The sequence below is a fragment of the Bidens hawaiensis genome, unplaced genomic scaffold, assembly GCF_021521415.1.
Source record: "Bidens hawaiensis isolate Kalapana, Puna unplaced genomic scaffold, B.hawaiensis_p1.1 tig00006258_1, whole genome shotgun sequence".
Lineage (NCBI taxonomy): Eukaryota > Viridiplantae > Streptophyta > Magnoliopsida > Asterales > Asteraceae > Bidens > Bidens hawaiensis.
The window spans coordinates 129284-146651 of record NW_027491415.1 but is presented as its reverse complement, the minus strand read 5'-3'; the positions used below and the strand labels follow the sequence as shown (position 1 = coordinate 146651).

The 17368-nt window shown below is 32.8% G+C and overlaps 2 protein-coding genes across 2 annotated transcripts in view; both read left to right on the top strand.

The window, feature by feature from the left end:
* The window catches only part of LOC143631832 (uncharacterized), a 31206-nt gene extending 14885 nt beyond the window's left edge, over positions 1-16321 (top strand). The window contains exons 3-9 of the mRNA XM_077100457.1: positions 10783-11781; positions 12255-13118; positions 13973-14113; positions 14271-14383; positions 14617-15154; positions 15251-15363; positions 15482-16321. Coding sequence (XP_076956572.1) covers positions 10783-11781; positions 12255-13118; positions 13973-14113; positions 14271-14383; positions 14617-15034 — 2535 coding nt within the window. The 3' untranslated portion in view covers positions 15035-15154; positions 15251-15363; positions 15482-16321. The remainder of the gene's footprint in view (positions 1-10782; positions 11782-12254; positions 13119-13972; positions 14114-14270; positions 14384-14616; positions 15155-15250; positions 15364-15481) is intronic.
* On the top strand, positions 8044-8801 carry LOC143631910 (putative serine/threonine-protein kinase PBL12). The gene is made up of 3 exons (XM_077100539.1): positions 8044-8396; positions 8507-8560; positions 8682-8801. The coding sequence occupies exons 1-3, from the start codon at positions 8139-8141 to the stop codon at positions 8799-8801; spliced, it is 432 nt and encodes a 143-aa protein (XP_076956654.1). The 5' UTR covers positions 8044-8138.
* Positions 16322-17368: the final 1047 nt, after the last annotated feature.

Below are 17368 nucleotides of genomic sequence, written 5' to 3'. Positions count from 1 at the left end.
GAACAAAAATGAGAAGGATGAGAAGCCATAATTTATTGACATGTGTCAAGTAGGGATAAAAGAAAAATGGTATAAAAGTAATATTACACATTTTCTCTCTCCACATGCAAGTCACATGTTGATTCCCCCATCATTTTTAAACGTCTATAACTTTTTCATATGATATTTAAAAAAAAAATTCACCATAATAACAATCGTTTTTTTACCTTTAATATGAGTATAATTTTGTTATATAATAATAAAAAGTAATTTACGTCATTGTGTCTTTTTGCGTACCATTGTTTCTTTTTTCGTCATTGTGTCTTTCTGTTTGTTATTGTGTTTTTCGCCATTGTGTCTTTCATCTAATAATTGTGTTTGTTTTTAAATACTAATAACACCGTTGTGTAATAGTATATATATATATATAATGAAAAATACCAATAAATTATCTAATGCATAAAACACAATGATGAATGCATATTACACAATAACCTGAAATATAAAATACAATAATGAATACATATAACAACACAATGACCTGAAACATAAGACACACTGGTAAATACATATAACACAATGGCTAAAAACGTAAGACACGATGATAAATAATATAACACAATGGCCTGAAACGTAAGACACAATGGTAAATACATATAACACAATGGCATGAAACGTAAGACACAATGGTAAATAATATAACACAATGGCGTGAAACGTAAGACACAATGGTAAATACATATAACAAAATGGCCAGAAACGTAAGACACAATGGTAAATAATATAACACAATGGCCTGAAACGTAAGACACAATGGTAAATACATATAACACAATGACCTGAAATGTAAAACACAATGGAATCTATATATTACACAATGCCTTGAACGTAATACACAAACAACATAATACTATTTTTCTCAAATTAAGTGAATATTGAACACAATGACTAAAGCACAAAGATAAGTATAAAGACACATTCTCAAAGACACAATGACGCACGAAAGACACAATAACGTAATCTTTGTGTTAAATTTTATCTTTAATATGAGTATCAATTGAAAAACACAATGATCAAAATTTATAACACAATGCATAGAAAAACTCAATAAAACACAATGGACAACCAAATAACACAATATAAAAAACCCACCAATTTTTTTATTTTTATATAACAATATGATATTCATATTAAACATAAAAAAAACGCTTGTTATTATGATAACTTTTTTTAAAAAAAATGTCGTATGAAAAAGTTATAGACATTTTAAAATGATGGGGGAATTGACATGTGTCTTGCATGTGGAGAGAGAAAGTCTTCATAAATGGGTTATTACCTGCATGCCCTTCTCATCTATTTTTATTTAATTTTTATTCTTGAATTAATCTCCATCATCCAAATCTAATATCAATGGATTATATTCCTTCTCATCCTTCTCATTTTTATTGTCCTTTGTATTTTAACTTTACCCTATAAAAGTATAACATTACAAAGAAGTCCGATTTGATCTTAAAAATAAAATTAACAAAAGAGTGCATTCCACATCATCTAGTCAAAAAACAAAAAAGCAAATTTGACCCCACATCTTAAGAGATAAACTTAAAATACAAATGAAGACAAAAATGAGAAATGTGAAAATTATTTATGACCATATTAAAAATCCTTTAAAACTAAATTTAAAAAAATAATAAAAAAAATCAATTATAAATAAAAATCGAAAAAAGTTAAAAAACTAAAATGTTTCCGACATCATTCCGGTTAAAAAAAATACAAAAAAATAAAAAAAAATTGACGAAAAGACACAATGACGAAAATGATCAAAAGACATAATTATAACTAAAAAAAGACACAATAGATTGCAAATTTTAACATAGTGCCAAACAAAATATAGCATAATGTTGAGTAATATAACACAATATAAAAAAAAGACACGAGTGTTAAGGAAAAAAGACACAATCAATGACGAAATAAACATAAAACACAATGACAAACAAAAAGACACAACGACTTTTTTCACTTACAATTGTGTTTTTTATTAGAACGAGAAAGACGGTGGAAACATTTTTGTGTTTTTACTATTTTCGTTTTTTTATTAAATTTTGAGTTATGATTTTTTTATTCAAATTTTTTAAAGGTTTTTTTGTGTGACTACAAATACTTCTCATCTTTTTCGTTTTCCCCTCTATAAAATAACTTGACCCACATCTTCATTATCATCATCAATCACCTTCAACCTTCAATTTTTCATTTTCCTCCATTTTCATAAAACATTTGAGAGAAATGCGCCTCCTATCACCCGGGGCGGTGTTCCATATAGAACTAGTCCGTGATCCCCACTGAACTATACTGATCGGCCTAAAAATAAAAATAAAAAGACATGTAAATTTATAAATAAATTGTTTACATAAAACAATATCCAATCAAATCAAATCAATATCTCCCTGGTTAGTCTTTGACTCTGCGGGGGCGTCAACACTCATTCGTTCCACTAACAAACCACAGGCATCTTATTACTTCCGATCAGTTACATACATCCCTAACGGTAATAATAATAATAATAATAATATCTTTCTCTTTATCTTCTATTACTTCCGATCAGTTACATACATCCGTTAATTAAACTTGTGACTTTCATTTTGATATGTGAACAGGTGTAAGTGTGTGTATTTTTAGGGCCTTTTGTTCGATTAATCAATGGCCGCTCCACCACCGAATAGGGCTGGATCAGCAAATTACCTGATTAAGTTGTTTTTGATTGGCGATATCAGTAAGTGTTTTGTTTAGTGTTAATTGTTGTTATATGGATCGCGTGTTATTCATGCAGGGCCGCCTGGGATGGGGAGACAGGGAGGTCGACTCAATCATTTCAGAGGCCCTAAAGTTTTTTAAAAAATTGCTAGTAAACCTATTAACTCGTTTATATTAAAAAAAAACTGCATTAAGCTCAAATCATCAACTTTATTGCCCAATTATCAATATCGTATCATTTACTTTTGATATGTAAGTTATCGAATTTATATTTTACTTAAAGGCCCGAATTTATAATCGCATTCTGCCCAAAAATTTTTAGTGTTTCTTGGAGACGACCTTGTTGATGTTGTAGATTTGAATTTAATGAATTCAGAGGTGTATGATGATTGTCTACACAAAATTTTTGTTAGTGTTTACAAGTGTTAGGGCTTTAGATTGTGGTTTCGGTATGAATCTAGTTTATTGTTTAATTTGTTGTGTGTTTGATTGTTGTTTACTGTGTTTAAGCAAATAATGGAATGTTTAGTCTGATGTATGTCTTCTTAATGTTAGAACTTAGAACCAGTGGCTGATTCTTTAGTGAAAGATAGTGTTTATGATACTCTCATTGTTTATATGCAATTCATAAGAAAATGATGTTAAAAGAGGGAGTCTTATATTTTTCATCGAAAATTAAAAAGGTTGAACTTGTACAACAAAAGTGGCCATTCTAGCTAGCATATTAGTATTTGGAAATGGAATGAAATCATGCATATCATTCTAATAAATGGTTGATGACAAGCTCACGTTTCACAAATATTTGCAGTACAAAGTATATGCCAATTGTTTTGATGTGTAATTGTGTTTACATAAATATATATGTTGTTCACTATGATATTTCATTTTAGAAACCGGAGCGCGACTTCTTTAGTTTTGAAATATTATTAAAGATTCCACATTGGCATGAACATTGCAAACATTTTCCAACATTTATGTAGTTATGGTGCGTGGATTAGGAGTTGATACTTGTCTAATACTAGTTTTGACAAACGACAAGATGGTTATATGATAAAGTCTTTATCATTTAAAATTTATAACGTATATAGATTAACATTATTGCATCACCTTGTATGGCTCTTTTTCTAATAATATTAACGTTATGTCAAATCTTTTACGTTAAGTTCACGTTACAGCATCATGTAAGGCAATCACCATAAAAACGGTGCACAATAACTGGTAAACGTATTTGTATATTGTATGTCAATAACTGATTACAATAGGAGTATAAATACTGAATACATTTACACTCTAGCCCCTCTAATATAATACATGCATATAATAAACTTAATTGTCTAATAGTACGTATAAATAGTTTAGTTGTAAAGGTAGTTGAAAGTTGACCAAAATATATTTTTCTAATAGATACAAGTTTTTGTTCAAAATTTATTTATTATTGTTTCGTAGTAGTAGTTAACACATTAGTTACTAATTTTTTTTAAAGCGCAAGTTTCATATATACCCTTTTACAAGCCCACGGCTTCATAACACATTTTCTCTTTAAGAAATAAGAACACTAAATATTAAAATTATTTACTTAGTAAAATCGTGTTTTGCTGAATAAACTAATAGAAACATATTTTCCCCTATTTGTATGTTCAGTATAACAAACTCTTATAGTCATACAAGTTATAATTATCTGGTTTAATTTTATTTTACTATGAAGAATAGATATGATATTTCCAATTGTCTGTTTGAAATGCGTAAACATGATACTGTGAAATTGACCTTTTCTTAAAATCGAAAAAAATAGTTTGTTGGTCAAAAGTCAACTCATCTCGACCCAAACCCTTAGCAAAATATGATTCAAAAACTAAATATTTGGTTGTTTGAAAACCGCTTAATTGGTTACGGTTTGTTCAGTTATTGGTTTTCGATTTTCACAATGGGGTCGGCTCGGTTTCAAGTTTTTTCGCCTTTACCGTCTGGTCTTGAAAAATTTGGGCCCAAAATAATGAGCTTACACTTGAAACTATAGTTATTTATGTTAATATATAGTTTAACTGATATTACACATTTGGGACCAAAAAATGGGTACACAGATTATTAATTTCTTATAAAAAAATGACCAAAAAATGGGTATACAGTTTATTAATTTCTTATAAACTACTTAAAATTGGTTTTCATTTGATAGCAAAATATAAAACTGAGCCATCGGTTTTATCCGATCTACCATTCTAAGGCTTAACAAGCCAAAGATCAATCCCAAAACACAACCTTTAATCCATTTCTTACCTTTTGGCGTTCTAGATCTACAACCGGTTTAAGAGTTGTAGATGTAGCTTCTTTTGATGGATTTCTAGCACAAATGAAATGAGATATAGTCTTGTTATCTTGGATCTTGGATTGAGAGTGTTTGTGTGTGAAAATTATGGTGTAATTAGGGGTGATAAAAGGGTTATTAGGGTCAAGGTTAAAAGAACGGAATTGCGCCTCGAGACGTTTCCCTTAGCCTCACGAGGTGTAAGCCTCAAGGCGAAATTAGGCGTAAGCCTGAGGCGGAATTAAAAAATAAAATAAAATAAAATTTATATATCTTTTAAAAATTAAAAATTATATGTATCTTAAAAAATAATTTTCACTTTATTATTATATACACACACACATTGATTATATATATGTGCATGGGTATTTGTACTCATAAACTCCATTAAGCCCATATTAAGCCCATACTTAACTACATAATTCTTTCTTTAACACTATATATAATAAAAAAATTCTACATAGTTCAATTTTTCATTGACCTCGATGTCCTCTAACGGCACATGGGTTGTGTCATCGGCAAGACATATTCGTAAATGAGAAATGTGAAAGGTAGAGTGGATCCCATCCAACTCTGCAGGTAGCTCTAACTGGTAAGTCACCTCACATGTACGTTCCACCATCTTGAACGGTCAGCTTTCCTAGTTTTCTGAATTGAATGGTTCCTTTCCATGGCAAAACCTTCAGCATCACGATGTCACCAATGCTAAACTTGACCAGTCGTCGTTGTTTATCAACGTAAGACTTTTGCTGGTGTTGAGCTGCTTTCATTCTAACCTTGGCCTTAATCTGATAAAACCTTGTTGTCTCCTGAACGACTTCTAAGCTTCTAAGCTAGCTCTTTCTGACCAATTTCTCCTCAACAAAAATGAGTTCTATGGAACTAACCGTATAACATTTCAAACGACGAAATACCAATACTTGCATGGTAGCTGCTATTGTATGAAAACTCAAGTGATCATCCCAACTACCATGGAAGTCTAATATACAGGCACGAAGTATATCCTCATGGGTTTGGATGGTCCTTTTAGACTACCGGTCTAGTCTCTTTGAGGATGATATGCAGGGTTTAGTATTGTTCCCATTAAATCATAGAACTTCTTCCAGATCCTGAAGTAAAACGTGTATCCCGATCTGACTCAATGGACAATGGCACCCCGTGCCTTGCCACAATTTCGTGGATAAATAGTTATGCTAACTTCTCAAACGAGAAAGTGAGCACTTTTCGTCAATCGGTGCACAATCTATGGATAGAGGTTGTGATGTAGGCCTACTGAACTTCAGACATGACAGTGTGAGTGGAAATGATTTTTTGTCCTCTAGTGATGGGGCACAGGGGCGTGGTATGATGGGGCATGACCCGTGCTTGGCCTATGTCACAAGAATCTTCTTCAATCTTGGTTGTTTATTTCTTCATTTGATCATCCAGAGGTTATTTGTTCCAGAAAATTCAAAGTAAACCTAACAAATACAAAATCCACTCGAATCCTTGTAGAAACAATTAAAAACGAGATGCAAATGATGTATAATTGTGTACACACTGAATATTGTTAGAAGTATGTGAATTTTTCCGTCAGAAGACGTGTTTTAGATGGCTCTTTAAAATAGTACAAGGTTTGTTTAGTTTTTGACGGCCGATCCTGGCTGGTTGGTCTGGATTGTGGTGAAACATATATTTACAACACGGAGCGTTCTTTGCATTACGGTTTCCAAATCTTGGCCTATATATCAGTTAGATGTGAAGAATGCATTTCTTCGCCAGAATTTAAACACATGCATTAGTCACTAGTATAAATTGTAAGAAGGAAAACATATTAATATTTGAATAAATACTTATTGAATATGTGTAGGCAACGTGTTCATCTCAAAAGATTGCAAAAAGAAATATATGTATGCACCATATCGGTCTATGGTAGTTTAGGCGTGAATGTTAGAATGAAAATGAATATTAGAATGACATGCGGCATTAATTATTTTCTTTTGTTAGAAGAAGATATCATTTAATACTCTATTTTAATTTCATACACGTACACACAATACATGCATACAGATGATGAAAGTAACAAGATCTTCTGAAGAAGATTTAAGATTTGAAATAACAAATATTGATAAGTCTAATGGTATATACACATATTGTAATGATGTATGTTTTGTTGGTAATTCTGGACGGTATTCACTATTCACAAGTCGGTGAATATGTAAAGACCTAAGTTGGTCAAGTTGTTTTAGTTTTATAACTGTAATATGTGACATATGTCAAGTTGTTTTAGTTTTATAACTGTAATATGATTAGCATGGTAACGCCTTGGTCACCGAGTTAAGAGTTTGATCTAAAAATATAGTGCTTGAGTAGAGGCGTTGGATGTGTGATCAATAAAGAATTATTGGAATGAGTTTTTGAGCTAGTTTTCTCTTACAATGATATAATTTTACTGATCTCGTGTCTTGATATTTCAACCTTTGTGGCTATATAATAACCATTACTATTGTTTTCATTTCTAATACATGGCTTAGGTGGTTTTCTTTTTTGACTTTCATCCCCCTATTTTCCTCTTTGTTTCTCTACAGCTTGATAGACTAAAAATCCGACTTGAATATATAGTATCTGCCACAAACAACTTTGCTGATGAAAATCTCATTAAGAAAGGTGAATTTTCAAACGATTACAAGGGACAAATGCTAAGATCTGGACAGTTGATTGATATTTGTGCACGGAGATTTAAACCTGGATTTGGGCAGGGTGACACTGAGTTCCGGACTAAGATTTCAATTCATTCTAGTCTCGAGCATAAAAATATCATCTCTTTTATTGGGTTTTGTGACGAGTATGATGCAAAGATACTCATATATGAGCATGCAGTTAACGGAAGTCTAGACCAACATCTTAGTGATCCGGATTTCAGATGGTTCCAAAGACTGAAAATATGTTTAGGTGTTGCTCGTGGATTGAGTGCCATCCATTATGATGTCGTACATTGTAATATTAATAGCTCTAAAATATTTTTGGATAAGATTTGGAACCTAAAATATCGGGTTTCAAACATTCCACAAAATATCCTCGAAGTTGGAGGCATCGCCTTCTCTCGTCTCACAGCTTTGACAACACAAATATGACACCCAAATATGATGTTTATTGTTTTGGTGTATTGTTGTTTGAAGTCCTTTACATGGTGAAACCAATGAAAACACAACGTCAAGGCATCATTAATCCCAAGTTACGAGAACAAATGGATAGACAGTCGTTGACTTTCTTAACAAAAATAATTGATAAGTGCTTAAATGAACATCCTGTGCAACGCCCAACTATGGATCAGGTTGTCAAAGAACTTGAGGGTGTGTTTGAACTTCAATGGAAACATGAAAATCATGTAAGGCGACTTTTATTTTTTATTTTTTCTTTTGGCTTTCTTCTTTCCTTCGGTCATTTTTATTATTATGGTTGCTAATTTATTGTGCATTGAGGTAATTGGTGTTATAGGAACACTCAACAGCTGCAGATAAAGATGAAGTCACGTCATCATATCTCCTCAAGGTAAACGAAATTGATTTTTCATCATAATAACTAAAGTTGATATCTCATTGCCCGACTAATGCCTAGCGAGTTTTACAACTATGATGATACTCCCATTATATCTTAACACACTATTTTGTAGTTGGAACGGCTGAAGATTCCACTAAGTGAAATAAAAGAGGCAACAAATGGTTTTGATGAAGCACACTTTGTAGCTGGTGGCGGGTTTGGCTTAGTGTATAAAGGAGAACTTGATCTTTAAGGTATCCAAAATTCACCATCAGTTGAAGATGAACAGAAAAAACAAAGGAAAACACCTGTAGCAATAAAATGCATCAAAAATAGGCAAGATGTGGCCAGTAAAGAAGGATTTTTAACAGAAATTGAATTGCTTACAAGTTGTAAGCATCAAAACGTTATCTCACTTCTTGGCTTATACATGGAAGCTGATGACATAATTCTTGTGTACGAGTACGCTTCCAAAGGAAGTCTGAGTGATTATTTGGGAAGCACTTGTAAAAATATTAATCTTACTTGGGGAAAAAGATTAGAAATTTGCCTTGATATTGCACGTGGAATAAACTACCTTCACACCAGTATGGAGGGGAAACCTAGGATAATACACCGAGATATAAAAAGCGAGAACATCTTGTTGGATGAAAATATGAAAGCAAAGATTGCTGACCTCGGGCTCTCAAAATTCCACTCCAGAAGCCAACAAGCGAGCACTATCCATACAAAACATATTGCAGGCACAAATTTTTATGTGGATCCAGAGTATGTGACTTCAGCAAAGTATAAAAAGGAATCAGATATTTATTCCTTTGGAGTGGTTTTATTTGAGATGCTATATGGAGGGTTGGCCTATGAACAAATTTGCATAGAGGAAAATGACAAAGGGCTTGCATCTATTGCAAGGCGGCGCTACAATGAGAAAACACTAAAGGAATTGATTGACCCTAAAATGATAGATGAAGTTGGTGAACACATTGTAACTTTAAATAGAGGTCCCAATCAAGCGTCTTTTGAAGCATTTTCACGAATCGCATATCAATGTTTGGCGGAAACTCAAGCCAAGCGCCCGACAATGGAAGTTGTCACCAAGGAACTTGAGAATGCTTTGAACTTACAAGTAAGAACCCTTTACAAATATTACAATATTTTTTTTCAATATCCCTTTTTAGTAATTACTATGTTCATCATTAACATTTTAAAGAAATTTATGATTTATGAATGTGAATCATGATGACTTGTCCCGCTAAAAAATTGATTTATAATCTGTCTATTTCAAAATAGAAAGCTAAATATCGTGAGGAACCATGACAAGTGTTAATTTAAAAGAATATTATCATATTTAAATACTAATAGTTATTATTTTCATTAAATAACTATTATGAAGCATTTGATTGATATTAACCAGGATCATTTCACCACCTTTCCCGATTTTCTTTTAGTACCGAGTGGATGGGGTGGAGTTCCCCATCGGTACCACACCCAATTTCATCCCATCCATATGCATCATGAGTCCACTCCTACCACCCGAAAAGGAAAAAAAAAACAAATATATACAAGAGAGTGGGAGATTGAGAAAACGATATAGCTAGGGCGAGATTGGGTAAGATATGCATGATACCGGCCCATCTTTTTATTTATTTATTGAAGTATCACAAGTTAAACTAAATGTAAAAGTGCTAAAACAATAATATTATCCCTCAACATATTTGTAGACACTAGTTGAGCGCCCATGTGGGTACATGTAAGGAATAAGGATTACAATAATTACTGTTGGGTATAATCTTGATGGCCGGATGAAGTCGGGTTGGATTAACGGGTCAGACAGGTCCTCATCTTGGTCAGCATTGGATAAATGGGTCATCAGATATTTAGATATTTAGCTGGTGATGTGTGTGGAAGAAGTCTAGATTGATACTATTCTTGTTCCAGTAACTTTCTTTCATACGTGAGTTTTGTGTGATTTGGTGAGTGCTAAAGTGGGGCCTGAACCAAGAATTACTAATTATGTGGTAAGTAATGTGAGAATATCATATGTTGATGCATTTTAATCTCTCATGTCAAGAAGCATACTTTTTAGTGACTATTCAAATCTTTTGAATTATGAATTGACACTAAGTGAGGAAATAGGACAGTTTCCTTACAAGTTACAATATCATTATCATCGTCACAAGGGCATGTATATATACTACAACATTAATTAACCTTCATTTTAACAAACAATGGTGCAGGGGGAAACCGTGGTACTCTCAAGGTTTCGGCTCGGTGATATATTGTTGGCGACCGAAAACTTCTCTGACACATATTGTATTGGGTTGCATGAATATGGTAAGGTGTATAAAGCAGAACTTGATGATTTTGAGAACAAAAGTTTGTTGGCATTTAAAGAGAAAAGTGATAGTGAATGGCCAAAGGCATGGCCAAAGTCACACATCACTGTAGCTATAAAACACATTTCTGGTAGCGGGAATGTAAAAGAAAGGTTGTTTACAGAAATCGGAATGCGTACTGGTTATAACCATCTCAATATAGTATCTCTTCTTGGCTTTTGTGATGAACGTGATGAGGTTATCCTTGTTTATGAACATGCTTCTAACAAAAGCCTCGATGGCTATTTGAAAAATGTTGATAACTTGGATAATCTTACATGGACGCAACGTCTGCACATGTGCCTTGGTATTGCACGTGGCCTCAATCACCTTCACACCAAGATGGATAGCCAAGAAGGGATAATACATGGAGATATAACGAGTGCCAACATTATGTTAGGAAAGAACTTGGAGCCAAAGATTGCTTACTTTGGGATTTCGAAATTCCACTTACCAAATCAAGAGGCAAGCACTCTCATTAGCACGCAATTCTATAGGGATCCTGAATTTGAAAAAACACTTGTAATGAAGAAAGAGTCGGACGTTTACTCCTTTGGAGTTATACTATTTGAGATCTTTTGTGGGAGGTTAACCTATGATCCCATTTACATATATAATAATCAAAAAGGGCTTCCACATGTCGCACACAACCACTTCAGTGATGGAACATTGAAGATATTGCTAGATCCTAAGTTAAAGCAAGTAACGGATGGTGGCATTTTTACATCAAATAGAGGACCAAATCAAGACTCTTTGGATGTGTTTTTGAAAATTGCATATCAATGTTTGGAAGAAGCTCAAGCCAAGCGCCCAACAATGGAAATCGTCATCAAGGAACTTGAGACGGCATTAAACTTTCAAGTAAGTCAATATTTCTGAAATATAGTATTCTTTCTTCTATTCATATCTTGACCAGTTATAGAAAGTATTATGCAGCTTAACCATTATAAATTTAAGGAAATGTGGGATTTATTTTCATGTTAAATTGGAATATGTTAACTACAAACTAGCTAGAACTTTAGATGTATCATGTATATTACGCCAAGTAAATTAATTAATAACTCGTACCTTTGAATCTTAAGTTTGTGGATTAATTTAATAACTGGCCTATTATAAAAAGAAAGCTAATGATCAAACATTTAAACAATGCATGCATGTTATTCATCAGTGGATTTAGTTATATTTCGTGAATTTGTTTGGATATTGTGCAAAACTGAGTACATGATCATGAGTAATTACGGATTTAATTATCCGCATTTTCATTTTCTTTTTCCAAAAACTACTTGTGTATTATTTTGAATTACTATGTCGATATAATGCCTTATAATTCACAGGAAAACCTCATGAAAAGGCTCCAAATTTCAATTAAAGACATTGAATTGGCCACAGAAAAATTCAGTCAAAAGAATTACTGTGAAAGTGGGAGACACTGGAAGGCATATAAAGGAAAGCTACCACATGCTACCATTGTTGCAAAGTGTTGGGATCACATGGTTGATGATCAATTTCGGACCGAACTTGATACTCTTTTCAAGCGTAAGCATAAGAACATTATTGGTCTTGTAGGCTTCTCTAACGAGACGAATGCAAAGATCATTGTTTACGAGCACATGCCTAAAGGAAGTCTTAATAAATATTTAAAAGACTCTAATCTTAGATGGATTAAACGGCTCAAGATATGCATTGATGTTGCAAGTGCATTGGAGTTCCTTCATGAAGGTGATGTAACAATGAAGAAGGTGGTACATAGGGACATCAAAAGCAATGGAATTTTACTAAATGATAACTGGGATGCCAAAATTTCTAATTTTGAGTTGTCCTCATTAGATTCATCACGCCAGGACATGGAACATATCAGTAATGATGCTTACCTTGACCTGCAGTATAAACAAGGCTTCTTAACTGAAAAATCAGATGTATATTCATTTGGTGTGATTTTATTTGAAATCTTGTGCGGAGGATTGGCATGGGTAGAGGGGCATGAAGGTAGCAGTCAGCCTTTAGGCTCTTTGGCTAAACACTACTGTGAACAAGGAAAACTTGATGAAATAGTGTTTGAGGATATAAAGGAACAAATTGCGCCACAATCATTGACCACGTTTGCAAATATTGCCTATCGATGCTTACATGTTAAGCGGTATAAGCGACCAAAGGCAAGCAAGGTGGCGATACAACTTAAGAGAGCAATGGAATTTCAAGTAAGTTTTCTTATTAAGCAAGTGTACGTTCGCTTCCTTTGGATGCATCTGTCTTTAATTAAAATGCAATAAGTGTTAGTTGTATATATATCAAACTAGTTTTTATCCCCGTATTACGGGGTTGTTTCACATTATTCGTTCGTAATACTTATATATTTTTTGGATTTTAATTTTATTTATTGTAAGGAAGTTAATAATATACTTAGGATTTGACGATTAAATGGTTTCATAAATAAATGAGATGTTACAACCTGGTTTAAAAGCTATTTGAGTTTGGTTACAGGTGAGACCCATGACCCGCTTACTTTTTTTACTATTAAATTGTTTCTTAATTATAATTTATAAATAAAATATATTTTTTATAAAAAAACGGATACTAATTTCTAGCATATCCCTATTTTATAGGATTTTCATATTAAATATATGGTGAAATTAATTTTAATTTAATGAGATGTTATAGCCCGTTTAAGGGCTATCTGGGTTTGGTGAGACTCATACCCGTGAATTCGGGTCAAATGCATGAGAAACCTCCATTTACAAATTAAGCAATCTGGTAGCTTGAGAGGATATATGGAGCTTTCGTTTATATAATACTTAAGATTAAAGACAACATGTACTCATCTATGATTAAAGAAATATTAAGCAATTGATTTTAAGGAAAATACATGTGGGTTAAAAGTTTTCTTATACAAAAAATGTGAAAATAAATCACTTATTTAGCTTAACTAAAATTTATTAAAAACAGATCTTTTTTTTTGTTGGACATTTTTGTTTATTTCAAAGTAAAATATGGTCTCCATGTAAAACTGAAAATTTATTAATATTATTTCTTTGACTGTTTAACGAATACATAGGAGGACTTTGAAATATGGGAGCCCAAACTACCTAGAGACTACAAGGAAATTATACGGTTGTCGGAAACCCCTGAAATCTACAAGAAAAAGGATATCTACGAGAAGCTCTCTGATGGAATCCTCCTTCCAGAGGAGAAAGTGGTAATTACTAATTAGCTTGTTCAGTTTCATGTATATCATTCAACTTTGTCTTTTCTTATTTGAAAACAAATCCTCAAGAGCTCTGGGATTCATAAAGAATAGAAGTATCCTCTTAAGAAATTAGACTTATTTGTTTTGTTTTGTTTTTGTGTATCAGTGGTTTATACTAGGTGTTAATGGAGAAACAAATAAAATGATATCAGCAACAGCAGCAAAGTTTTCTTATAAAAACCATGGATTACATAAGTGGAGATCTATCCATGTATCAAGGTTCCTCTCTCTCTCTAACACACACACATACACATTCGCGCGCGCGCACATACACACTTTCATTTTAAACTTTTGTAGCAAAATCTAATTAGTATATTAATTGATAATCAGTGTATACACGCTTAACACAAATATTTGATGAATCTTGATCACTCTTGGCTGGTAGTTAAAAGTAGCTTTATCAATAACTATGTGTTAGAATGTTTTAGACTGACCGCTCATAACACGTATAGGTTTCGGAAAGTGGCAAAGATGTTGGATATTTCAAATTTAAAGATCCATGTTATGATAGACAACAAATTTTTATCTCCCAATGTCATATACGGGGTTTATCTGGTTTTCAAATTTTCTGATCCAACAATATTTGCTCGTAAAGAAAGTATGTACTTGAACCTGAAGTACAATAATGGAACTGATACTTTACATTCATATTTTGCAACGTGGAGAGACGACAAGTGGATAATGATTGAATTTCACCGCTTCTTGAATCACAAGGAAGATGTTTCTTTTAGGTTTCTACTAGAGAGCTTTTCAAGATACTATTGCCCTAGTAGCACCATCTATATTGATGGCATTGAGTTTAGAGCCATTAAAAAAGCAAGTTTGAAAAATACTCTATTATTATTTTACCTTTATGTTGTACGTTTATAATATATTGTTACATTTTGGTATACACAGATGGTACAAGAAGATCACAAGAATCCATTTAAAGTCCAACAAGTTCAAAAATCAAACTTGGACTTGGAAAAACGACTAACTACTAATGACAAGGTCCATTTTTCTTATTTCTCACTAATAAATATAACTTTTTAAAGTGTTCCTAATTATGATCTTGGCACTAAATTTTCTTGGTCGTTTAACAAACAGTTGTTGTTGACGAAATTGAATGGAAAGAAACAGCTAATGCTTTCTGCAACGGGTGTTTTATACGACTCTGAAGAATGGGAGCCTCTTCCCTCTAAATCCTCAGCCGACTCCAGGTTTGCCTTTTGATTAAATTTCGGAAATTAAGTACCAAAATATGACTGTTGCATTTTAAGGTCTTAAAAAGATTATACTTTGTTTCTAAAAAGTATGTAACCAATATCATACATGCAGATTTAAAAATGTGGTGGAGCTTCTACGCCAACAAGTATTTGCAATCAAGTACAAGATCGAAACTCAAATGTTGTCACCATTCATGGAATACACATGTTACCTTGTGTTCAAGCTTTCAGAAAAATGTCAAGGTCTGCATTGTCCTGTGAAAGTACGAGATCTACCACGTCGTAGAAATAAAGAGAACCAAATAATCTATTTTAGATCTCCAGCCATCATGGTGCCTTTTGGGTTCCAGAGCAGCGGAAAGATGGATGGATGGAGGTTAGGATCTGGAAGTTCAACTCAAAGTTTGATAATAATCTCGGAAAGGATGTTATTCCTATGAATTTGAAATTGATAACATGCGAGGGAACTATGTCGGGGCTTATTGTATGTGGCTTGGAGTTTCGTCCAATGTAGAGGAATATGTATCAATCAAATTAATATGTTGTTTTTGTGTTGTATCAGTATTCAAATTGTTACGAATTCGACACCAATGAAATGAATCGAATTAAGATGATTGAATTAAACGATTAACTCATATTATTAATGGAGTGAACCCACAAAATGATTACAATAAGATTTGTGAACAAGTTGAAAAAATAAATATTCGAATTTAAGAAATCATTTTGTTATATTTGACCATTGCACCCGGGCCCACCGCCTTTCCATATGTTTGTTTTTTATTTCCGGACACCCATAAACAAGAGCCCAAGCGGATGGGTACTCCATTGTGATCGTCCGTCCACCAAATCATATGAATATGCCGCCTAAGCGTCCTAACAATGATGTTGTTGGTGCTCTTGTGGATATGTGTCATATTCTCAAGTTTAAGGGTTGGTGAAACACACTAGATGGATTTGACTTCAGATATTGCTTATGGATGATAGATTAAAGTATGTTGTGGGTACAAAATCTTAATTGGATAAAGTAGAAAGTTTTATTAATATATCTCTTGTTTGGGTAACAGAGCCAAAAATTGGAGTGATGGCCTAGTGAGAACCAGACGTATATAACAAAGACGTTGGCCATGGAGGGTCGAATGTTACGAATTGAAACACACTGCAAATAGTATGAGACTTGTCCCGAATTGATTGTCTTTTAAAATAAGTATTAGACCAAATAGACATCCTCACCCATCATACTTGTCTTTTAGAATAAGTTCTCTAGTTACTAACAAGCCTTTAACTCTTTTAACACTTGTAACAAATATTCCACCAAACATGAATACTTTCAACGATGGTACATATAGTAATGAAATGATCACATATAGCAATGATGTCACACTTATCTTAATTACTCAATCGTTGGTCATGTTGCATGATACAAATATCAAAGTTACCATCAAGCGTTTAACTAGCTTTATATAAAATTAATGTTCCACCAATCGTGAATATGTTCAACGACGTTTATATCATATTATAGTCCATAATTGCGGAATCAGTATTCTAACAATTGTTTATATATTTATTCGCGTACGCAATTAAACAATCAGGAAATTCACATCAACGTATGATAAAAAAAGACTAGCATTTTATGATACATGAATGAGTGATGATATATGTTCCATTGCAAGAATTAATTCTTTTATATATTTGTTGAAAATATTCCTTACATTTCTCCTTTCTAACATAAAACGAAGTGTTTTTAGTTATAATCGTTATGCTACGACTATGTATACAAACTAACTCGTGGAAATGAACATTTTACCACCAAATCGTACAACAATATTAACATTTATAAAGGTTTTGTAAATAGTTTATATAGTTAATAACCAATGAAAATTACAAATTCACCTATTCTTATTATGATTGTCCCACTCATATTAGGGGTGTCGTTTTTATCCGAACCTGATAAGATGGATTTGAAGAACCCAAACCCAAAGCTAGACATTTGGTTTGGTAA